At 41.7% G+C, this 25,885-nt stretch overlaps 2 protein-coding genes across 2 annotated transcripts in view; both read right to left on the bottom strand.

The window, feature by feature from the left end:
• Window positions 1-927: 927 nt before the first annotated feature.
• Window positions 928-19,867, bottom strand: LOC109905418 (calmodulin). The gene is made up of 6 exons (XM_020502775.2): window positions 19,320-19,867; window positions 6,406-6,436; window positions 5,844-5,987; window positions 4,631-4,737; window positions 3,562-3,697; window positions 928-2,943 (listed from the first exon to the last, which is right to left on the bottom strand). The coding sequence occupies exons 1-6, from the start codon at window positions 19,320-19,322 to the stop codon at window positions 2,915-2,917; spliced, it is 450 nt and encodes a 149-aa protein (XP_020358364.1). The 5' UTR covers window positions 19,323-19,867; the 3' UTR covers window positions 928-2,914.
• Window positions 19,868-24,706: 4,839 nt separating this feature from the next.
• The window catches only part of LOC109905416 (galaxin), a 39,002-nt gene continuing 37,823 nt past the window's right edge, over window positions 24,707-25,885 (bottom strand). The window contains exon 12 of the mRNA XM_031790462.1: window positions 24,707-25,833. Within this exon, the coding sequence (XP_031646322.1) occupies window positions 25,562-25,833 (272 nt within the window). The 3' untranslated portion in view covers window positions 24,707-25,561. The remainder of the gene's footprint in view (window positions 25,834-25,885) is intronic.

Genomic DNA, 25,885 nt, shown 5'->3' with positions numbered 1-25,885 from the left:
AGGAGAAATCAGCCAATGAATTATACTTGAGAGCAAACACTAGGTGGCAGTAAAAAATGTTTAGTTTATTATTACACCTTGTCGGCTCGGGTATTCGAACCAGCGACCTGTCAGTTATTTGGTTCCTTCAGATCTGCTGTAGTTAGAAGCATATTATGTGAACAGAGGCTATTCTTGTCTACTACCAGTAGGGTAGGCACTCTAATGCAACAGACCAATACCTTGTATATTCACTGAATAAGTTTACTCCTAAATATCAGATTATATTGAATTTCTTACACTAGTGCAGTAACATCTCTACATAAATTGTAGTTTACTCCCCTTACACAGGCACCTTGCCCAGTCACGATCATGTTTTTAAATCATCATGTATTTATTTTTTTACAACCACCATAGACTATATTTAGGCAGTTGAAGTACAGTAAAGGGGGTCATAGCTTTCCAGCTGAGTGATGTCCTCAGGTTCCTAATTAATGTACCGGAGCTACTTACTGTACTATAAAATAATCTATCACATCCAACCGGCCCCAGAAATGATGGGTCTCATTGGCTGTCCCTGTCCGTCACGTGTGGGTCGGACTTGGAGTTACAGGGGTGAGATGTAACGAACCGGACTGACCCGGATTACCAGAGGCTCCTGTGGCAATCCCAGGAGCCACCAAATATAGCCTGGTGCAGCCAGGGATAGCTCCTCTTACAGAGGCTGGGGTGACCTCCTCTGACCCAATCTCAGAGGGTGTCTTATAAAGGATATTAGGAAGACTGCAAGGAGACTGGCAGCCTGGGATACACACACTAATGGAACTGAGTTGAAGTTCCATCCATACTCCAAATAACTGCCATGAGTACATGCTAAAGTCAGCGCATTTTACACAAACAAGTGAGCAATGAAAATGGCAATTTAAGTATTATGCAAGACAAGGAGAGTCATATAGAGTGAAGTACAGTCACTTTATTTATTCATGGCAAACAATATTTCACATCTTTAAATTTGTACGCTATCTCCAGAAGATTAACAGTCCTTAACCATGTGTCTTTTCCAACCTTTCAATCAAAAGTTAACCAACCAGTAAAAGCTAGCCAGAAAATGTTAGTCCCAAAGTTGTCTTTTAAGCAACAATTCAATACCTACGCTAGCATTCCTGCCATTCAACCCTAAATACATTTTAAACCCTTAATTTATACGAGCCTGAAATGTATTTTTTCAACTCACTGACAAAAATAAATATATTAGTGAATATATACTCTGTTCAGTAGAACAGCAAGCAGAGCACAGATAAAAGATGTGAACACTTGACAACATGAGGATCTGACAAATCCATAGGAGCAAGAGACAAAATGAGTTATTCCAGCAGCAGCAACGTTGACTTTTTCAGAACATTTCCAAATATACGATTTCCACCAAAGTGCAAATAGGTATGTACTGTATATAGTTTATATTGTATATTCATATGTTCTAATTTGCTCTTGCAAGAAGCGCTCTTGCAAGAAGATTGAGGCTTTCGAGTATTATGGCACATTTCAAAACATCACAGGTCATACTAGATCAACAATAGGTCATGCAAAGTTTTAGATATAGTAATATTTGTGACCAAAATGTTTAATTTATATATTAATATTTGATAACACATTTAAAAAGCAGAACATTACTATTTGTATCAGGATATATGTTAGCAGATAAAATATATTTACAGCAATGCTCTCAAAGTGTGTTACCATAATCAACGATATGAAACTGCTCATCTACATACTCCTATGCCATAGGTCAGTGGTGCTGGGAAATTAAAAGCCTTGTGTATGAGAATGAAAGACAACAGCCTGCCCAAACAACTAAAAAAAAGCCTATTAAAACCAACCAACCAGTGCTTTTCTAAATCAACTCCCTACAACCCCTTAGGGATGGGAGAATTCTCTCAACCTAGCACCAATGAAACTCCTTCCACTGTAATTCGTGCACCAACCGTTAGTGACATGTATTTTACAATGTATGTGTGCCATTGAGGTTAAATGGGCAAGACAAAAGTTAAGTGCCTTTAAACGGGGCATGGTAGTAGGTGCCAGGCGTACCAGTTTGAGTGTGTGTCAAGAACTGCAACACAACTGGGTTTTTCACACAACAGTTTCCTGTGTATTTCAAGAATGGGCCACCACCCAAAGCACATCAAGCCAACTTTGACAACGATGGGACGTATTGGAGTCAACATGGGCCAGCATCCCTGTGGAACGCTTTCGACACCTTGTAGAGTCCATGCCCAGACAAATTGAGGCTGTTCTGAGGGCAAGTGAGGGGGGGGTTGCAACTCAATATTAGGAAGGTGTTCCCAATGTTCTGTACACTCAGTGTATAGCAATATATTTATGTATATACCTCCAGTGTGTATACAATCCACAATGGGATCAGAACCACCTTGTTGTGACATGACTGTCTCAGAAGGGGTGCATGCAAGAAGGCAGTTACCCAATTCAATGTAAGAAATCAGCACTGCGATTTGTGACTGCACCGTTAGCCTAAATTGTTTTCAGGATAGGAAAAAGGCTCAAAATAGTAAGCTTCTCTCTATGAGGAAAGACAGCCATATCTGGTATGGATTCCTATCCCTCTGCCTCGTCCGTGTTGCCCTTTCCTCAAATTTAGTCGGCATCTGGGAGCCTCCGAAGGATCTTACTCTGGAGTAAGGTCCTCACGCCTCGTTAAAGCTTGGTCCATTAACCTCTGTTAGGGATTCATCTGCAGTCGCTCTTAAAACAGATCCCGTAGAAGTAGTTGGATTTTTTTTGATTAAAGAATTTTGTACATTGAATCATTTTTTGTTTTACATTTTGGCTTGATTATTGGTTTGTTTTCTTAAAGACAGAGTGATCTTAGGAGGACAAGCAATGTGAGAGAGAGAAATGTGTGAGAGCACAGTCCACTTCACTTGGCTGTCATCATCTGCACAAACTCTGGAAGGCAGAACAAAACAGGGAGAAAGAAATAAGAAATCCACAAGAATAAAGGGCATTCAGTTAACAATGATTACATCCCAAGGCATATAAGATTGGAACATGAGGAATCAATGTCTTCAATACTATTTTCAGTGATTCTTTATTACGGTAAGCTGTGAGTGAGCATGTCATGTATAAACCAATCTTTTCGCCTTTCTTTTTTGCATCAAAGCAAATAGAAATAAAGCGCACAAAACCAGTTTGTCCCTACCCAAGGACTAGAGGAAAGCCTGAAGCGTCGCTTCAGTGTAAATACAAGCCTTGTCCTGGCTTAACTGACAGGGGCAACAGTGGAAAGACACAGACTTAAAAAAAAAGTAGATATGAGGATGAGCAGGAAGATGGAGGAAAAAGGAGGAGAGAAAAATGCCCGGTTTTAAGAGAATCTTTAGCCCTTAGGGGAGCTTTTTTGCTAATCTTAAAAGGTACCAGGGAAGTTTAAGAAATACAGTGATAGCTCCACCTTGGCTTGCAATGGGCTTACTAAGGGGAGCTTCCACCATTTTGTTTCCACCTATCTATTTCCTTCAGATCTGCAAACACACGAGCGGGAAAGCGGAAGGACTTTGAGCTCACCCTCATAGTTGACCTGTCCATCTCCATCAATGTCGGCCTCGCGGATCATCTCGTCCACCTCCTCGTCTGTGAGCTTCTCCCCGAGGTTGGTCATGACGTGCCGCAGCTCTGCCGCGCTGATGTAGCCGTTCCCATCCTACAGGGAGAACAGGCTCATTCAATAGGCAAAGAGCGAAGGCTCTACATACAGTACTTTGACCTGTCAGAATGAGATTAGGTCTAAACAAGAGTTTCCTATCTGAACAATCAGTGACATCTCCCTCTCCTGAAAACAGCCCGGACTTATCTGGTCTGCTGGTAAATTAAAATGGTCCCTGGCTGCCCCATCTGTGTGACAGCCAGAGACATGCATGGCTCTGGTCCATCTGCTCACCCAGCCTCAGCCTGGCGTTCTCTGGCTCTAGCTCTGCCAAGTCTCAAGAGCCGCAAAGGGAGAGATGATAAACAGAGCAGGGGAATGCTGACACAGACTGGCATCCTAGCAGACTGGCACCGTAGCAGTAACCAAGGTTCTTCAGGACAGTTGCACAAATGTCCCAAGGAAACAAACCTTACAATCACATCAATCCGTCAAATAGGCTGCAAACAACCGCAATACACACTCCCAAAATCACAAGGCTCTGTTTAAAGGGGTTGCATTGTTCCAGGCTGCACAAAGCAATATAAACCCAGCCAATGAGCTCTCCCTATTAGCTTGTGACTCAGATTTCTGCACTGCAATAATCTGCCTGCGGGTAACGTTATACTCCGCTCCCTGTCCACAAACAAAGCCCTCCTCTCAGCAACACAGTTAAGGAGACACAACCATGATGACTAACACATCAGGATTGCAGAGGCATGCACACGAGCAGTGGCGCCATTGTCCATCACACATTCAACATCACATTCCTAAAACATGAAGTGTTAGTCTCTCTCTCTCCCCCTACAATCCCTTTGGTCCAATATTCACAACTCCACGCAAAAAAAAACTAAAACAGATCATCAAAATGGCTCATGTTCCAAAACACTAAGCACATTTCCAATTGACTGAGTACAACAATCAAAAGGAGATGGTGTGGAGCGCGAGTACCTTATCAAAGACTCTGAAGGCTTCTCTGATCTCCTCCTCGCTGTCTGTGTCCTTCATCTTCCTTGCCATCATTGTCAGGAACTCTGGGAAATCGATCGTTCCATTACCTAAGGCCAAACAAGACAGTCTTGATTTTACGTTTGTGTGCACAGACAAAGACTCATTTTATTTCAGAATGAGCAGTGTTGAGATTTTGTTGGGACATTTTGGAATGATCTCAAAAACAATATCCTCTTTGCATCCGATTGCAAGGGCAGCACCATTGACTCAATCTCCATTTTTAAGTAGTCCATTTTCTTCTTCTATGAGTTGACAAATTGAAAGGGTGCAAGACACCACCTAGTGTGTTGTTTGAACAGATAAAAGCCAAGGTTGGCGCATTTCTGCCACCTCACATGTATAATTAATTGGCTGATCCCTGCTGATGACCCGGGTGGAATCATGTGATCCTTCCTTAACCCATAGGAAGTCCCACCTAGTTTACTACTTTCAAAATGGTGGAAGCCCTAAATGGCAATAGTAATGGGGTCTTTTTGTAGGCACCAACTTTACCATTGCTTATTGGCCAAAAACTACAAGTGGGGTTTTGAGGGTTTTTGGATAAACACAAGCTTAGAACTTACACGCTTTGTTCTATGAGATAATGTTCATCAGACAACGTCACTTTGTGAATTATGAAACACTTATGTAATCAATACAAGCACATACAGGCTTCATCATTTATAAGCGAAATGTTAACGGACTGATATTTTATAGACCTTATCGGCAGACCTTATCGGCTTTTATACCAAAACCCCATTCATTTCCCCCATAGGAATGGCTGAACGAGCCAAAAAGGTAAATCATTTCCGGTTTTAGGACTACAAGCTGACGAGCTGCATTTCCATGCCAAAGACATGTTTTATCCATCTAGAGTCCTCCAACTCTGCGGGTGAGCCTCTGTTGTGTGGGAACATTGGATATTTGAAATGTGATCCACCATGAAACCAGAGCCATGGTGCCATCCAGGGAGGGCGGCAGGTAGCCAAGTGGTTAAGAGCGTTGGGCCAGTAATTATGCAGTGTTTGTGTCTGCGTTCCCATTCATCCACCATGTCAATAATGTACAAGGGTCAGCCTTGTTGGGTTCTGACCATACGTGTGCGTCAGCAAGTGTGAATGAGTAAGTCAGTGTGTGTGTGTGTGTGTCATTGTACACATCTCTCTAATCTTACCATCAGCGTCTACCTCGTTGATCATGTCCTGTAGTTCTGCCTCAGTAGGGTTCTGTCCCAGAGAGCGCATGACAGTGCCCAGCTCCTTGGTGGTGATGGTGCCATCGCCGTCCTTGTCGAACAGTGAGAACGCCTCCTTGAACTCTGATTACGGGAACAGTGTGGGATTGGTGGAAATGACTATATTGGCTATGTCCAATCTAAATGGTCTTCCTATCCTTCATCTGCACTGATGTGAGAGAACTGGACAGGTAAGGGCAAATTCCCAGAATGCATTCAAACATATTGATTTCACACAATTGTTCAGATCTGTGCAGATGAAGAAAAAACAACATACAAATACTAAAGAATGGTTTGTACAAGATTAGCAGCAGTTGTACAAACTAAACAGGCAGAGCAGCCTACAATGTTGGTCACTAGTACTACCTTGACGAGCCAAGAGCCTAAGGACCCACATTATCTGCCAACCGACGTGAACTCAGTCACGTCTACTAACTGGGATTGGATTGAAGAGCTTTGAAAATGGACAGAAAGAACCTCACTGTTCAGGGTTAGTACTCACCAGCAATCTGCTCCTCAGTCAGTTGGTCAGCCTGTGAAGACGAGAGGAAGCAAGAGTGAGAGTTGTCCACTGCCCCTGATATATTATAGCCTAATTGAGGTAAATTACACCAGTCGCCTAATGGGTGCTCTTTTACTCCTATGTGTAAAACCATACCTGCTCCATCGTATTCACATGAGACCAGATGAGTTGACATGGCAGTGATACGCTCACCCATATAACCTCAGTGCTCACAGGAGTAGGACAACGTTCACATGCACACTGATACCCCATTATTATTCAAGTATTCTGTTTGAGTTGACGCATATAAGCATTTCCGGTTTACAATAACCCGAAAAAGCGTGTATCCTGGTTATGAGAAACCCAGATAAGATGCCTGGGATATGCTGATTTTAGGGATAATGTGGCAAGTAAACATCTTACCCAGTTTACAGGGTCTACAGGAAACGACGTCTCACTTCCAGACAAACTAAACACCTTTGCCCGCTTTGAGGATAATACAGTGCCACCGTCGTGGCCCGCTAACAAGGACTGTCCTCCCACCCTTCTCGGTGGTCGACATGAGTAAGACATTTAAACTTTTTAACTTCTCTAGGGTAGGGGGCAGCATTCGGAATGAAAAGCGTGTCCAAATTAAACTGCCTGCTACTCAGTCGCAGAAGATAGGATATGCATATAATTAGTAGATTTGGATAGAAAACACAAAAGTTTCCAAAACTGTTAAAATAATGTCTGGGTATAACAGAACTGATATGGCAGGCGAAAACCCGAGGAAAATCCAACCAGGAAGTACTATTATTTTGAAAGGCTGTTTTTCCATTGAAAGCCTATACACCATACAAAGACTTAGGACCGACCCAGTTCACGAGCTCCGTGGCTTCCTCAACATGTGACCAGTCTTTAGGCATTGTTTCAGGCTTTTACTCTGAAAAATTAGGGAGATACACCACTTTCAATCAGTGGCCAGTGGAAATTTCCATTCATCAGCCATGCGCCCTGGTCGTGAACGCGCCTTGTTTCTCCTTTCCTATCGACAAAGATTTTGTCCGGTTGAAATATTATTGATTATTCAGGAGAAAAATCAGGAGGATTGATTTTAAAACATCGTTTGGCATGTTTCTACTAACTTTTATTGTACTTATAAAAATAAAATAAAAATCGTCCTGGAATTAGTGCACGCGCCTTCTGCATTCGGATTACTGGACAAAACGCGGACAAAAAGGAGGGTTTTGCTCATAAAGAGGGACATTATCGAACAAAGCAAACATTTGTCTAACCTGGGAGTGTCACCAGATATAGATCAAAGGTAAGTGATTCATTTTAATGCTATTTCTGAGTTTTGTGACACCTCTCCTTGTTTGGAAAATGGCTGTATGGGTTTGTGGCTAGGAGCTGACCTAACAAAATCGCAAAGTGTGCTTTCGCGGTAAAGCATTTTTGAAATCTGACTCAGCGGTTGCTTTAAGGAGAAGTTTATCTACATTTCCATGCTTAACACTTGTATCGTTTATCAATGTTTATGATGAGTATTTCTGTTATTTGATGTGGCTCTCTGCACTTTTACCGGATGTTTGTTTGAGACAATGCATTTCTGACCATAACATGCCAATGTAAACAGATATTTGGATACAAATATGAACTTTAGCGGGGGGAAAAAACATGCATGTATTGTGTAACAAGAAAATCCTATGAGTGCCATCTGATGAAGATCAACGGTTAGTGATTCATTCTCTCTATTTCTGCTTTTTGTGACTCCTCTCTTCGGCTGGAAAAATGTATTTTTCTGTGACTAGGTATTGACCTAACATAATCGTTTGCTGTGCTTTCGCAGTAAAGCCTTTTGAAATTGTACACGGTGGTTGGATTTACAAGAAGATTATCTTTAAAATGGTGGATAATACTTGTATGTTTGAGGAATTTTAATTATGGGATTTCTGTTTTGAATTTGGCGCCCTGCAATTTCACTGGCTGTTGTCGAGGTGGGACGCTAGCGTCCCCTAGTACCAGAGGTTAACCCTCGCAAGGCTGCTGGCATCCATAGCCACATCCTCAGACCATGCGCAGACCAGTTGGCTGGTGTGTTTACAGACATTCAGTTGCTCCCTATCCCAGTCTGCTGTCCCCACTTGCTTCAAGATGGCCACCATTGTTCCTGTACCCAAGGCGGCAAAGATAACTGAACTAAATTACTATCACCACGTAGCACTCACTTCTGTCATCATGAAGTGCTTTGAGAGAGTAGTCAAGGATCATATCACCTCCACCGTACCTGCCACCCTAGACCCACTTCAGTTTGCATACCACCCAAATAGGTCCAAAGATGCAATCGCCATCACACTGCACAATCCCATCTAGACAAGAAGAATACCTATGTAAGAATGCTATTCATTGACTACAGCTCAGCATTCAACACCATAGTATCCTCCAAGCTCATCATTAAGCTGTAGGCCCTGGGTCACAAGCTCGCCCTATGCAACTGGGTCCTGGACTTTGACTGGCCTCCCCCAGGTGGTGATGGTAGGAAACAACATCTCCACCTTGATGACCTTCAACACTGGGACCCCAAAAGGGTGCGTGCTTAGCCCCCTCCTGTACTCCCTGTTCACCCATGACCGTGTGGCCATGCCTCCAACTAAAATCATCATGTTCGCAGACGACAGAAGTAGTGGGCTTGATTACAAACAACGACGAGACAGCCTATAGGGAGGTGGTGAGGGCACTCGGAGTGTGGTGTCAGGAAAACAACCTCTCACTCAATGTCAACAGAACAAAGGAGATGATCATGGACTTAACTTCTCATGGCTGGGGGGGTAGCTTTATTGAGTAGCTTGGATGAATAAGTTGTCCAAAGTAAACGGCCTGCTCCTCAGTCTCAGTTGCTAATATATGCATAGTATTATTAGTATTGAATAGAAAACACTAAAGTTTCTAAAACTGTTTGAATGATGTCTGTGAGTATAACATAACTCATATGGCAGGCAAAATCCTGAGAAATCAAAACAGGTGAGAAATCTGAGCTTTGTATGTATTCACCAGTCCCCAATGAAATCCCCTTGAGATAATGATGTTGCACTGCCTAGGGGTTCCACTAGATGTCAACCATCAATAGAAATTCAAATGAGACTTCTACGGTGTTGTGGGAGTGAATGAGAGCAGAATCTCAGGTGTCTGGCAGTCAGCCATTTTCTGATCACGCTTATTCCTCATGGTATCCACTTTACGTTCCATTGCTCATGAAGACAAAGGAATACTCCGGTTGGAACTTTATTGAAGCTATATGTTAAAAACATCCTAATGATTTATTCTGTACTTAGTTTGAAATGTTTCTTTGAGCTGTAATACTGTGCTTCTCCACCTGCATTGCTTGCTGTTTGGGGTTTTAGGCTGGGTTTCTGTACAGCACTTTGAGATATCAGCTGATGTACGAAGGGCTATATAAATAAATTTGATTTGATTTGATTAATATAACTTTGAAGTTTTTGTCCGACGTAACGCTGACCAGAATGAGCGTTTGGATATACACTGCTCAAAAAAATAAAGGGAACACTTAAACAACACAATGTAACTCCAAGTCAATCACACTTCTGTGAAATCAAAACTTTCCACTTAGGAAGCAACACTGATTGACAATACATTTCACATGCTGTTGTGCAAATGGAATAGACAACAGGTGGAAATTATAGGCAATTAGCAAGACACCCCCAAAAAAGGAGTGGTTCTGCAGGTGGGGACCACAGACCACTTCTCAGTTCCTATGCTTCCTGGCTGATGTTTGGTCACTTTTGAATGCTGGCGGTGCTTTTAATCTAGTGGTAGCATGAGACGGAGTCTGCAACACACACAAGTGGCTCAGGTAGTGCAGCTCATCCAGGATGACACATCAATGCGAGCTGTGGCAAGAAGGTTTGCTGTGTCTGTCAGCGTAGTGTCCAGAGCATGGAGGCGCTACCAGGAGACAGGCCAGTACATCAGGAGACGTGGAGGCCGTAGGAGGGCAACAACCCAGCAGCAGGACCGCTACCTCCGCCTTTGTGCAAGGAGGAGCACTGCCAGAGCCCTGCAAAATGACCTCCAGCAGGCCACAAATGTGTATGTGTCTGCTCAAATGGTCAGAAACAGACTCCATGAGGGTGGTATGAGTGCCCGACATCCACAGGTGGGGGTTGTGCTTACAACCCAACACCATGCAGGACGTTTGCCAGAGAACACCAAGAGTGGCAAATTCGCCACTGGCGCCCTGTGCTCTTCACAGATGAAAGCAGGTTCACACTGAGCACGTGACCGTCTGGAGACGCGGTGGAGAACGTTCTGCTGCCTGCAACATCCTCCAGCATGACCGGTTTGGCGGTCGGTCAGTCATGGTGTGGGGTGGCATTTTTTTTGGGGGGGGGGGGGCCGCACAGCCCTCCATGTGCTCGCCTGACTGCCATTAGGTACCGAGATGAGATCCTCAGACCCCTTGTGAGACCATATGCTGGTGCAGTTGGCCCTGGGTTCCTCCTAATGCAAGACAATGCTAGACCTCATGTGGCTGGGGTGAGTTCCTGCAAGAGGAAGGCATGGATGCTATGGACTGGCCCGCCTGTTCCCCAGACCTGAATCCAATTGAGCACATCTGGGACATGATGTCTCGCTCCATCTACAGACTGTCCAGGAGTTGGCGGATGCTTTAGTCCAGGTCTGGGAGGAGATCCCTCAGGAGACCATCCGACCATCCGCCACCTCATCAGGAGCATGCCCAGGCGTTGTAGGGAGGTCATAGAGGCACGTGGAGGCCACACACACTACTGAGCCTCATTTTGATTTGTTTTAAGGACTTTACATCAAAGTTGGATCAGCCTGTAGTATGGTTTTCCACTTTAATTTCGAGTGTGAATCCAAATCCAGACCTCCATGGGTTGATACATTTGATTTCCATTGATAATTTTTGTGTGATTTTGTTGTCAGCACATTCAACTATGTAAAGAAAAAAGTATTTAATAAGAATACTTCATTCATTCAGATCTGGGATGTGTTATTTTAGTGTTCCCTTGATTTTTTTGAGCAGTGTATATACCAAACGTGCTAACAAAAGAAGGTATTTGGACATAAATAACGGACATTATCGAACAAAACAAACATTTATTGTGGACCTGGGATTCCTGGAGTGCTTTCTGATGTAGATCAAAGGGAATATTTATCATGTAATTTCTTGTTTATGTTGACGCCATCATTGCGGCTATTGGTGATGCCATCTCAGATTATTGCATGGGTTTCTTTTTCCGTAAAGTTTTTTTGAAATCTGACACAGCGGCTGCATTAAGGAGAGGTATATCTATAATTCCATGTGTAACACTTGTATTATCATCTACATTTATGATGAGTATTTCTGTTGAATGATGTGGCTATGCAAAATCACCGGATGTTTTTGGAACTAGTGTATGCAACGCGCCAATGTAAACTCATATTTTGATAAATATGAACTTTATCAAACAAAACACACATGTATTGTGTAACATGAAGTCCTATGAGTGTCATCTGATGAAGATGATCAAAGGTGAGTGATTCATTTTCATCTCTATTTGTGTTTGTGACTCTGGCTGGAAAATCTTTGGCTTGAAAATGGCTGTGTTTTTCTGTGGCTATGTGGTGACCTAACAATCGTTTGTGGTGCTTTTGCTGTAAAGCATATTTGAAAAACCCGACACTGTGGTGGGATTAACAAGATTAGCTTTAAAATGGTATGAGATACATGTATGTATGAGGAACTTTAAATTATGAGATTTGATGTTTTGAAATTGGCGCCCTGCACTTTCACTGGCTGTTGTCATATTCCACATCGAAAGGAGAAGGTGGAACGTTAAGTTCCTTGGCATACATGTCACAGACAAACTGGTCCACCCACACAGACAGCATGGTGAAGAAGGCATAACAGTGCCTCTTCAACCTCAGGAGGCTGAAGAAAATTGTGCTCGTCACCTAAAACCCTGACAAACATTTACAGATGCACAAATCGAGAGCATCCTGTCGGGCAGTATCGCTGCCTGGTACAGCAACTGCACCGCCCTCAATCGCAAGGCTCTCCAGAGGGCGGTGCGGTCTGCACAACCCATCACCGGGGGCAAACTACCTGCCCTCCAAGACACCTATAGCACCCGATGTCACAGGAAAGCCAAAAAGATCAAGGACAATAGCCGCCCGAGCCACTGCCTGTTTACCCCGCTACCATCCAGAAGTCAGTCAGTACAGGTGCATCAAAACATGGACCGAGAGACTGAAAAACAGTTTCTACCTCAAGGCCATCAGACTGTAAAAAGCCCTCACTAACAGAGGCTGCTGCCTACCTACAGACCAGAAATCAATGGCCACTTTAATAAATGAATAACTAGTCATTAATAAATGCCACTTTAATGTTTAGATATCTTGCATGTTTCATCTCATATGTACAGTTGAAATCAGAAGTTTACCTATACCTTTGCCAAATACATTTAAAGTTTTTCACAATTCCAAATATTTAATCAGTTCCATCCTTTCCCTCTCTTAGGTCAGTTGGGATCACCACTTTATTTTAAGAATGTGAAATGTCAGAATAATAGTAGAGAGAATGATTTTTTTCAGCTTTTATTTATTTCAGATTTAAAATTTTAAACTTGGGTTAAACATTTCAGGTAGCCTTCCAGAAGCTTCCCACAATAAGTTGGGTGAATTTTGGCCCATTCCTCCTGACAGACCTCATGTAACTGAGTCAGGTTTGTAGGCCTCCTTGCTCGCACACGCCTTTTCAGTTCTTCCCACAAATGTTTTATAGGATTGAGGTCAGGGCTTTGTGATTGGCCACTCCAATAGGTTAACTTCGTTGCCCTTAAGCCATTTTGCCACAACTTTGGAAGTACGCTTAGGGTCGTTTGGGATGGTGTTCTTCGGCTTGCAAGCCTGACCCGCTTTCCTCCAAACATAACGATGGTCATTATGGCCAAGCAGTTCTATTTTTGTTTCATCAGTCCAGAGGACATTTCTCCAAAAAGTATGATCTTTGTCCACATGTACAGTTGCAAACCGTAGTCTGGCTTTTTATGGCGGTTTTAGAGCAGTGGCTTCTTCCTTGCTGAGCGGTCTTTCAGGTTGTCTATATAGGACTCATTTGACTGTGGATATAGATACTTTTGTACCGGTTTCCTCCAGCATCTTCACAAGGTCCTTTGCTGTTCTGTGATTGATTTGCAATTCTCGCACCAAAGTACGTTCATCTCTTGGAGGCAGAATGCGTATCCTTCCTGAGCGGTATGATGGCTGCGTGGTCCCATGGTTTTTATACTTGCGTACTATTGGTTGTACAGATGAACGTGGTACCTTCAGGCATTTGGAAATTGCTCCCAAGGATTAACCAGACTTGTGGAGGTCTAAAAAAATAGATTCTGAGGTCTTGGCTGATTTCCCCATGATGTCAAGCAAAGAGGCACTGAGTTTGAAGGTAGGCCTTCAAATACATCCACAGGTACACCTCCAATTGACTCAAAGTATATCAATTAGCCTATCAGAAGCTTCTAAAGCCATGACATCATTTTCTGGAATTTTCCAAGCTGTTAAAAGGCACAGTCAACTTAGTGTATGTAAACTTCTGACCCACTGGAATTATGATACATTGAATTAAGTGAAATAATCTGTCTGTAAACAATTGTTGGAAAATGACTTGTGTCTTGCAAAGTTGATGTCCTAACCGACTTGCCAAAACTATAGTTTGTTAACAAGAAATTTGTGGAGTGGTTGAAAAACAAGTTAATGATTCCAACCTAAGTGTATGTAAACTTCCGACTTCAAATGTATTTTACACCATCTATTGCGTCTTGCCTATGCCGCTCGGTCATTGCTCATCCATATCTTTAAATATTCTTATTATATCCCTTTACGTGTGTGTGTGTGTGTGTGTGTGTGTGTGTGTATTAGGTAGTTGTTGTGGAATTGTTAGACATTACTGCACTGTCGGAACTAGAAGCACAAGCATTTTGCTACACTCGCATTAACATCTGCTAACCATGTATGTGACCAATACAATTTGATATATACAGTACAAGTCAGAAGTATGGACACACCTACTCATTCAAGGGTCTTTCCTTTGAAGACATCAGAACTATGAAATAACAGATATGCATGTACGTAACCAACAAAAAAAGGTAAAAATCTAAATATTTTATATTCCTCAAAGCAGCCACTCTTTGCACACTCTTGGCATTTTCTCAGCCATCTTCATGAGGAATGCGTTTCCAACCATTTTGAAGGAGTTCCCACATATGCTGAGCACTTGTTGGTTGCTTTTCTATCACTTTGCGGTCCAACTCATCTCAAACCATCTCAAAATGGGTTGAGGTCAGGTGATTGTGGCAGCCAGGTCATCTGATGCAGCACTCCATCACTCTCCTTCTTGGTAAAATAGCCCTTTCTACAGCCTGGAGGTGTGTTGGGTCAATATCCTGTTGAAAAAAAGAAATGATAGTCCCACTAAGCGCAAACCAGATGGGATGGCGTATTGCTGCAGAATGCTGTAGTAGCCATGCTGGTTAAGTGTGCCTTGAATTCTAAATCACAGAGAGTGTCACCAGCAAAGCACCCCCACACAATCACACCTTCTCCTCCATGCTTCACAGTACGAACCACACATGCGTGGATCATCCATTCACCTGTTCTGCATCTCACAAAAGACACAGCGGTTAGAACCCAAAAAAAAGTCACATTTGGACTCATCAGACCAAAGGACTACTTTCCACCGGTCTAATGTCCATTGCTCATGTTTCTTGGCCCAAGCAAGTGTTATTTTTATTGGTCTCCTTCAGTAGTTTCCTTGCAGCAATTTGACTATGAAGGCCTGATTCATGCAGTCTCCTCTGAACAGTTGATGTTGAGATGTGTCTGATATTTGAGATGCAATTTCTGAGGCTGGTAACTAATGAACGTATCCTCTGCAGCAGATGTAACTCTGGGTATTCCTTTCCTGTGGCAGTCCTTATGAGAGCCAGTTTCATCATACTCTTTATGGTTTTTGCGACTGCACTTGAAGAAACGTTCAAAGTTCTTGAAATGCTCCGCATTGACTGACCTTCCATGTCTTGAAGTAAGAATGAACTGTCGTTTCTCTTTGCTTATTTGAGCTGTTCTTGTCATAGCCCTGTTTGGTAAAAGACCAAGTCCATACGGTCTTCTGAATACCACCCCTACCTTGTCACAACACAACTGATTGGCTCAAATGCCTTAAGGAAAGACATTCCACAAATTAACAAGGCACACCTGTTAATTGAAATACATTCCAGGTGACTACCTCATGAAGCTGGTTGAGAGAATGCCAAGAGTGTGCAAAGCGGTCATCAAGGCTTAAATCGGAATGGCCAATTAATTAGGGCCGATTAAGTTTGTAACAATCGGAAATCTGTATTTTTGGGCGCCGATTTGTTAGTTTTTTTATACCTTTATTTAACTAGGCAAGTTAAAACCTGTTGCTCCTACCCCCTACTTTTTCGAACATTCTGTTAAAAATCGCGCAACATTTCAGCGCCCTGCTACTCATGCCAGGAATATAGTATATGCATATGATTAGTATGTGTGTATAGAAAACACTCTGACGTTTCTAAAACTGGTTAAATCACCGCTGTGACTTGAACAGAGCGTGTGTTTCAGCGAAAAGCGTAAAGAAAATCTGGTCACTGAAAACTGAAATAAGTATCAATCCGCCAGTTCAATTGTTTGTTAAATGGAAACCATATTACTTATGAAGGTTGCAATCCCTACAGCTTCCACACGATGTCGCCAGTCTCTTCATTTTCTGGCTGTTTATTTCTTGGGCAAACCAACCTGGGAGATCACTTTCCATCCGGTCTCCGACTGGAAGGTTTGGAAGAGAGATTTTTGGAAGATGATTTGAAATCATGGAGATATTGAATACACATCGCCCCGTGGTCATTTTGATAGATTATTAACGTTTACTGATACCTAAAAGTTGGATTAGAAAAGTATTTCGAAGTGTTTTGTGAAAGTTTATCGTGAACTTTTTTAATTAAAAAAAATGACGTAGCGTTTTCAAACAGTGTTTTTTTCTGAATCACAGTTTCCATAGATGGCTATTTTAGGTATATATGGACCGATTTAATCGAAAAAAAGACCCAATAGTGATGTTTATGGGGCATATAGGAGTGCCAACAAAGAAGATCTTCAAAGGTAATGAAAGTTTTATATTTTATTTATGCTATTTGGGTAGCGCCGGCTACGCGAAATCTTTTGTTTACGTAGCATTCAGGTATTTCGTGGTGTTGCATGCTCTCTTATAATAGCTTCTCATGCTTTCGCCGAAAAGCATTTTAATAATCTGACTTGTTGGCTAGATTCACAACGAGTGTAGCTTTAATTCAATACCCTGCATGTGTATTTTAATGAACGTTTGAGTTTTAACGAGTGCTATTAGCATGTAGCGTAGCGCATTTGCATTTCCAGATGTCTCAAGTAGGATGAAGAGGTTAAGAACACATTCTTATTTTCATTGACGGCCTAGGAACGGTGGTTTAATGAAATACAAATGGTACAGAGGGAAATAGTCCTATAATTCATATAATAAACTACAACGTAAAATGTCTTACCTGGGAATATTGAAGACTCATGTTAAAAGAAACCACCAGCTTTCATATGTTCTCATGTTCTGAGCAAAGAACTGAAACGTTAGCACATATTGCACTTTTACTTTCTTCTCCAACACTTTGTTTTTGCATTATTTAAACCAAATTGAACATGTTTAATTATTTACTTGACTAAATTGATTTTATTGATGTATTATATTAAGTTAAAGTAAGTGTTCATTCAGGATTGTTGTAATTGTCATTATTAAAAATAAAATTGACCGATTAATCGTTGTCGGCCTTTTTGGTCCTCCAATAATCGGTATTGAAAACCATAATCGGTCGACCTCTAATCAATCATCATATATATATATATATAATATAATATATATAAATATATACACACACACACACACACACACACACACACACACACACACAGCATATAAAATGGTGTAAGAAACTGGGCGACCATGTGTCTGCTCCATCGAGATTTCCACCCGGAGCGTGCTCGGAGGCCTTATTCTCCCTCCCATCAGTTGAGGACGAGGTCTTATGAGGCCTGTCTCAGTCAGTCAGTCAGCCAGCACACTTTGGGCTGAGGAAGTGTGATCAGGGATGGGTATAAATACACCTCAGTACGCCTGCTATAATTAGAGTGGCACGAACAGGGTCGCCAATGTAGCACAGTGTCTATTACCAGCTCTGTTGCTTTTTGTGGGTCTTTAGATTTGTCACCACATGTATAGCATTAATTGCTTGAGAGGGAAAGTGTGCATGCACCTCAGAAAATAAAACACCAAGGGAATAGGTTAGTGTGCACAACCGACAAAGCCAGGGGCACACTGATTTTAATCAAGACATGTTCATTACAGTGAAAACAAATTTAAAAAAATAGTTTAGTCAATTGTTGAGAAAGTCTTAATTGTTTGCTTGTCAGCACTCAAAATATGAATATCATCCCCATATGATGCATTTTATGATTCTGCATTTAGCAGAAGTTCAGTACAGTTTAGAAAGAATTTAGCCCAGGACATGTACTCTGCTCTCTCAGTGAGTCACATCAGGAGGGGAAGAAGGAAAGGGCAGCAAGCAGACTGCAGCTTATTCTGTCCATGCAGCTGGATGAGGAAGCAAGCAGTGGTTAAGGATACAGTTAGTGTACTCCTGGGTGTGAGCATTTATAAGCTAGTGTCAAGCACCAAATGACTCAGGAAAACAGTTGTCTTTGAGAAGTACTGAGATCCCATGTGCCATACTGTACAGTCCTGGTTAAAGGATGTTAATATCTTGTTCACTGTGAGGTGGTGAATTGGTGCGGTCTCGGTTTTTGGCGGGCAGATGGCAAGATCTTCAGATTGTCAATTGCGTTTTATCCTTTAGGGCAAAACAAACCACCATGAATAACAGACTTAGCACCAAGGCCTCACTTTCATCCCCCAAAACAGCAATTTCGAGGGATAAAGCAGAGCACATGCCTTCGTTTGTCACGCAAGGTATTTTAGTCTCATTTTTGCAAAGCATGCACTGCGGATCCCGTGTCAGTATACTGCACCAACCATGTGGTTCAATGCAGGGGGGGCGGAAGGCGTGTGGTAGAGGGGCAAGGAAGGAGGGGTGGTAAACGAAGATCATTCACGAACAGCAGACTGCGGATCAACGTGGTGCAATACGCAACAACACCACCGGGAAAGGCTCAAATGTCGCGTAGGTATTGAAAACGAAATTTTCGCAACACGATGCACAACAAGTATTACTAGCTAGATCATATTGCCAGCTAGCTATGTTATTGAAAACATCACACAACACAAGTTCACTTGCCAACTAATACTATCGAGTAAGTTCATTCAATTGGCAGTGTTAGGTTATAACATCAAACAGCGCTAACCACAAGCACAACGCCCACTCACCATTCGTACACCAACATTAACTAGATAACGTTAACTCCGATACGAGTGAAACAAATGACCTTAGCTAGCCGTATGTAAAATTAGCCATGGCTAACGCCTCGACAAACAATACGTGCCCACAATCAAGAGTTGTCTTATTGTCCGTAATCCACTGAGTCCTTATGAGCTTTTCCAACTGCCATTTCGTGGTTATTGAAACGCCGAGCCAACAGCCCGGCCAGGTGGTATGAACAGTTGTGCTGCCAAACCGATAAACTTTGTCAGTCACATCTTATTTAACTAGCTAGTTTACGGACATATAGCTAGTTAACTACATAGACGTTGCTCGAACCCAATACGAATTAATGTTAGCTAGATAACTAGCTAGCGAATTTATGACAGTCAGGTAAACGTTAGCTAGCTGGCTATAGCATTGTGTGGCTATACTCACCATTTTATTATGTTAGGTCTTCAAACTTGGAAAATATGAAGTACTGAATAGTCAATGTTCCCCTCGTGGCTGGCAAACTACCTGTAGTCAACGTATGTATCGTTGTTTAGTCCTGAAATGTTATTCGCTAGTCTCTTCTCTGCGAAGTTGCCCGGAAACACTAGGGACCGCGTCACTGCCGATGTGGCCTCATTTGCACTATATCGCTCCGCGAAGTGACATATTTCGCCCCCATCCCACGAACCTGCCAATCTTAACTGCACACCAAATGCGTCAGAATAATAATTTATTAACTTTATAATAACCACTGCACTCACTCATTGCCTAGAACGTCCCGTTACTCAGTAAAAAAAGAAAGTAATTGTACTATTTGCACTATTTGCTTGCGCTACGCTCGTGCATTGACGAGAAGCAGACGCGCTCGTTATTTCAGTTTATCGAAGCGGTGAACAATAGCCAATATTTGAAATGGATATACTGCACATTGTAATTTGATAGGTATTATTTTTGATCAAGTATGACCACAGTGGTGCAATGAGATGAGCTTCAACTTGGTCAATGTAACGCAGATCCTTATTGGTCCAGAGAAACGGGCAGAAAAGTACCCGGTTTTGTAATTGGCTGGTTGTAAACTGCATTGCGCCAAATTGGATCTATACATTGCAGAACTAATGACTTTATAATTTGCTGTTGTATAAATCGTTCACTGTGTGCTAATATGGGTTTTGAATATGCTGATTTCAGATATGACTAATTGGTCAATATGTAAACCATTTGCAGTAGCCTAGTCTGGTAGTAGTATAGTAGTCTGACATCATGTAGGTCTATATGATAAGGAAAAATGTATGATGTTGATCATATTTTTCCACCTCAGTACTAATGACATTTAAATGGAACCATGCCATGGGTCTAATAACTGCTCCTTTGTGTACATACAAGTAGAGATATAGCAATCATTCTTAATTGCGTTTGTGTGTCATATGAAGGTGGTAACAATATTTAGTCAGACCTAACTCACACTTTTCTGTTTGTGGATCTGTATCATAGTCATCGACATAACAGACCCTGGACCAGTTATTGAGAGGCAAGGAGGAGGAAATGTCAGAGGGAATTTGCTGGAGTGTCTAGTCTTTTCTGTCCTTCATTTATTTGCACACAATAAAAAGTCAGGACAGTAGTTGAAAAAAGTTGGAACAGTAGAATATGCAGTCCATCATAACAAAATCCACATGGCTTTATCAACGTGCTCCCTCTTGTGGAGACAAACTGCATCATGAAACCACAAACAAGGGTACATGCTAAGCTCTAAGTACTGTCCTACAACCAGCATCACAGGCCTAATGCACTTTATGGGTAGTAATACAAAATAATAATAATAAATCACAAGATGTGTGAACTAGGCCTTTGTATGAGCGGACAAAAATAATCCTCAGCACACCCACGTCAATCAGTGTAGATGAAGGGGAGGAGACAGGTTAAAGAATGATTTTTAACCCTTGAGACAATTGGGATATGGATTGTGTATGTGTGCCATTCAGAGGCTGAATGGGCAAGACAAAAGATTTACAGTGGTCTGTTAGACAGACACACACACAGGCACAGACACACGCATACACACATAACATACGCACTATACACACTGATTTTGTGTTGTAGATAGTATGTGGTAGTAGAGTAGTGGCCTGAGGGCACACACTTAATGTGTTGTGAAATGTCATGTAAATATGGAACAAATAATTATTAAATAAAGAAATACAAACCGTTTCCTGTGTGTATCAAGAATGGTCCACCACCCAATGGACATCCAGCCAACTTGACACAACTGTGGGAAGCATTGGAGTCAACATGGGCCAGCATCCCTGTGGAATGCTTTCGACAACTTGTAGTCCATGCCCCGACAAATTGAGGCTGTTCTGATCTTGGCCATGTTCTGTTAAAATCTCCACCCGGCACAGCCAGAAGAGGACTGGCCACCCCACATAGCCTGGTTCCTCTCTAGGTTTCTTCCTAGGTTTTGGCCTTTCTAGGGAGTTTTTCCTAGCCACCGTGCTTCTACACCTGCATTGCTTGCTGTTTGGGGTTTTAGGCTGGGTTTCTGTACAGCACTTTGAGATATCAGCTGATGTACGAAGGGCTATATAAATAAATTTGATTTGATTTGACACACACCTTGCAAGTAGAGTAAGTAGACCCGAGTCTTTGACAGCATCTGAGGTGTGTATGTTTACTCCCGGACTCTCCAGGCTGCTGTCTGTGAACTTACTTCTTTATTAACACAGCTGATCTTTGCCTCCATAATCACCTTTCATTGCCTGTTTATAACCCTCTCCAGCTCAAATTAGTATTTTCCCTGAGTTTATTCAAAGGATATTGGCCCTAGTAGTGGTACAGCCCACTCTAATTTGTAATGGCTCTAGAAAGGAGGATATAATATTTGAATTAGTCTCTAAAACAGCATGAAATTACATTTGACATGTGGGCTGTTCTGTTCTAAACCGTTTGTATGAAATGAAAGATGTGGTCCTCCAAACATTTTATTTTCTCTGTGTAGGTCATAGAGAGCATAGATCTCCTCAGCTGTAGTGATCTCTCTGACATGGTCAGTGTGATAGAACTGTTTTAGTATAGTGTCACGTTTGGCTTTCTTTGAGACTCTTCCTGTCAGAGCTTGCTAGTGCCTACATCATACAGTAAGCGGCTGTGTGGTACACTTGAGAGTGATGTGGCTAACTGGGAAGGTATCCAAGGAGTCGGACGATCTCCCATGACAAGAGCCTGGAAGGAAAGATTACATTTCTTGCTCACTTTCCTCTCATTTCTTGCCAAGTTTTCCCCTAAATTGTTTCTGCCGCGAGTTGTTTTCCATTCCCGTTTTATTTCTTTGATCGTTATAGTACCTAGTACCTTATAGTGCATGTACTATTTTTGGACCACTACAGAATTCCGACAGTTCTGAGCAATATTTTGGTGCCTGTGTCAACAGGTTATTTTGATTTCATTTCATTGTGGTTTAGGAGGCGGAGGATTCATTAACCGGGGGTATATTCTATTGCTTTCTCCAATCACCTAAAGATCAGTGATTACCTTACGGAAGAGAGGAGGGAAGGATGCGTTTTTGAACAAACCCCCTTGAGACACCATCACATCAGTTTCTTCCATTATTTTTCAGTATATATTCTCATTAAAACACTAGATAGTGTTTGTAGTGTATACAATTGTTTGCCCTGTAACTGCATCCTCCCATGAATGGAACTGGACAGCTTTGATTGATGGTTGTTTATGTTGAATTGAACCAAATCTACTTTGTCTTTCATACAGCAGTTATGTTATCATGCAGATGCCAGCATGGCTGTGGCCTCCCTCCCAGCCATGTACAATAGTCAGCCTGTATTTAAATACTGCTGGAAGGAATGACACCTTGATTTAAACAGTTGTTAAGCCTTATCCAAAGATGAGCTCTCTCTTTATCTCAAGTAGGAGAAAGGAGCAGCAAGGTTCAACCTCTACAGGATTGTGTGTCCCTTGCGGGACGGTTGATTTGCATGAGGTTGTAAGTAACAATAACATTTCCCAGGACATAGACATATCTGATGTTGGCAGAAAGCTTAAAATCTTGTTAATCTAACTAAAACTTTGCACATACACTGCTGACATCAAGTGGCCCAAATCTAAATTGCGCCTAGATTCCTAAGTCATATATTGGCCTTTCTCTTGCATTTCAAACATAATGGAACAAAAAAACAACAACAAAAAAACGTTGTTTTTCTTTGTATTATCTTTTACCAGATCTAATGTGTTATATTCTCTTACATTAGTTTCACATTTCCATAAATGTCAGTGTTTCCTTTCAAATGGTATCAAGAATATGCATATCCTTGATTCCGGTCCTGAGCTACAGGCAGTTAGATTTGTGTATGTCATTTTAGACAACAAAAATATATAAAAAAATGGTCAGATCCTTAAGAGGTCAAACAATAGTGATGTAGTGTCACATAGCATACCAAATACACAAAGCAAGTATTGTCAGGACACAGTATGTCTCTATGTAAGTCCGATAAATTAATCTTCTTGATACGAATGTTTATCCTTTTAGGTTGTGAATTTCAGTCCATTTATGTGGTATGTAAATAGGATGGTAAACATGTCCATTGTACTACAGAGTGTTTCTGAAAGTGCAGCACATTATTGCCCTTATGTTCAGATGTTGTCAGCAGTACAACCTGTTGATTGATGGTCCACTGTCCTCTCTGACAAGTGTGCTTTGTAAAAAATAAATGTAAAAAAAAACATACCAATTTCAGATAAAAGGCGCAAAAACACGGATGCCTTTTTGACCTCTGTGTGTGAAGGAGTACCCTGAGGAAAAGCATGGCTCTTGGCTAAAAAAGGGTGCTTGTTCAGGCAACGTAATCTTCTTTGGATTACGTCATCCGATGGTTATCAACTCCGTAATGAGCATTCGCTTTCATTTTTTACCAAGAGTGGTCCTTTGTAGCTAAATTGTTAGAGCGTGGCGCTTGCTATGCCAAGACAGCAGGTTTGATTCCTGAGACCACCTGTAAGTAAAATGTATATAGAGTATACTGAACAAAAACAGAAATGCAACATGCAACAATTTCAAAGATTTACTGAGTTGCCGTTCATATAAGGAAACCAATCAATTGAAATAAAGTAATCATGCCCTAATCTATGGATTTCATATGACTGGGGATAAAGATATACACCTGTTTGTCAAAGATACCTTTAAAAAAAGTAGGGGAGTGGATCAGAAAACCAGTCAGTATCTGGCGTGACCACAATTTGCATCATGCAGCACTACACATCTCCTTCATATAGAGTTGATCAGGCTGTTGATTGTGACCTGTGGAATGTTGTCCCACTCCTCTTCAGTGGTTTTGTGAAGTTGCTGGATATTGGCTTGAACTGGAACATGCTGTAGTACACATTGATCCAGAGCATCCCAAACATGCTCAATGGGTGACGTGTCTGGTGAGTAGGCAGGCCATGGAATAACTGGGACATTTTCAGCTTCCAGGAATTGTGTACAGATCCTTGCGACAGGGCCGTGCATTATCATTCTCTTATGGTAGAGAAATGAACATTAAATTATCTGGCAACATCTCTGATGGACATTCCTGCAGTCACCATGCCAATTGCGCACTCCCTCAAAAGTTGAGACATCTGTGGCATTGTGTTGTGTGACAAAACTGCACATTTTAGAGTGTCCTTTTATTGTCACCAGCACAAGGTGCACCTGTGTAACAATCATACTGTGTAATCAACTTCTTGATGTGCCACACTTGTCAGGTGGATGGAATATCTTGGCAAAGGAGAAATGATTATTAACAGGAGATGTAAACAAAAGTTGTGGACAACAGAGAGAAAGCTTTTTGTGCATATGGAAACATTTCTGGGATCTTTTATTTCAGCTCATAAAGCATGGGACCAACACTTTACATGTTGCGTTCAGTATATGTCAGTTTTACAATATTTTATTCATAATTTGACTTTGCTCATAAACGCAGCCAAAGACTCAGTGCCCTAGGATGTTTATGCATTGCTTCATTCAAGTCTCAGAGGCAAGTTGTAGGAGTGGGCGAGCATGTAACAACTTTCCAATTCCCGTTGATCCTTTAATCTTAAACAACATTCTTTAGTTTAGTTTATTAATTCGACCATTTAAAAAGACAAGCACACATAAAACTTAAAAGCCGTGCATGCACATTACGTTTTCTTTTACAGGGACAGTGCACATTAATCAATGTTTCAGCACACGCAGAGCAACAGAACAAGAAGCAGCAAGACAAAATTCATAACATCTGAATAAAATGAATAAAAACATTGAGGATAACACACAATAAAGTCTGGGACTTGAGACAAGTTGGCTAGACAAGATCAAACACAGTATGGCAGTGAAATAATCAAACAAAAATGTGATCCTGTGATCAAGTATCAGATAATGTGGTACGTGTATGATGATGGGAAAAATGCAACCACCCCCCACAAAACCACCTGAATTGATGCATGAAGTCATACACCTACACACAAATGCTTGGTTAAAATAGGCTTTTTTTCCTGCACAATGTGATATTCACTTCACACACATTGTCTACTTGTCGAACCCCATCTGAACCCAAGATGAGCTTTTTATTACACCGTTGATTGTTAACAATGTACTTGCAAACAAACACTGTAAAGCTTTCAAACATTATGTAGAGCTTTACTCTGGGCAAGAAAAAGGTTCAGCACATGGTAAGGATGGAATGGAGAGGGAAGGAATCATCGCTGAGATCAGAGATGAATCTTATGGTGTCTGAGAAATTATTTTTCACCCAGATGTAAGTGTTGCCCGGCATCAGTTCAGGGGAGCTGCAGTGGTCGGGTAATGTGACGTAGTGAGGGGAAGGCACGGCGCTGACATGGCCACGCGAGGCCAGCATGTACATGGCGTTCACCATCACAATGGACCGCTTATTGATCTTCATGGACACACTCTCCACTGTCCCTACCAGAACTGAGAGAGACACACACACACACACTTTACATAAGCGTTGTGAAACCACTGT

The sequence above is a fragment of the Oncorhynchus kisutch genome, linkage group LG15 (genome assembly GCF_002021735.2).
Source record: "Oncorhynchus kisutch isolate 150728-3 linkage group LG15, Okis_V2, whole genome shotgun sequence".
Classification (NCBI taxonomy): domain Eukaryota; kingdom Metazoa; phylum Chordata; class Actinopteri; order Salmoniformes; family Salmonidae; genus Oncorhynchus; species Oncorhynchus kisutch.
The sequence above is the reverse complement of the archived record's forward strand: the minus strand, read 5'-3'. Positions and strand labels throughout refer to the sequence as shown.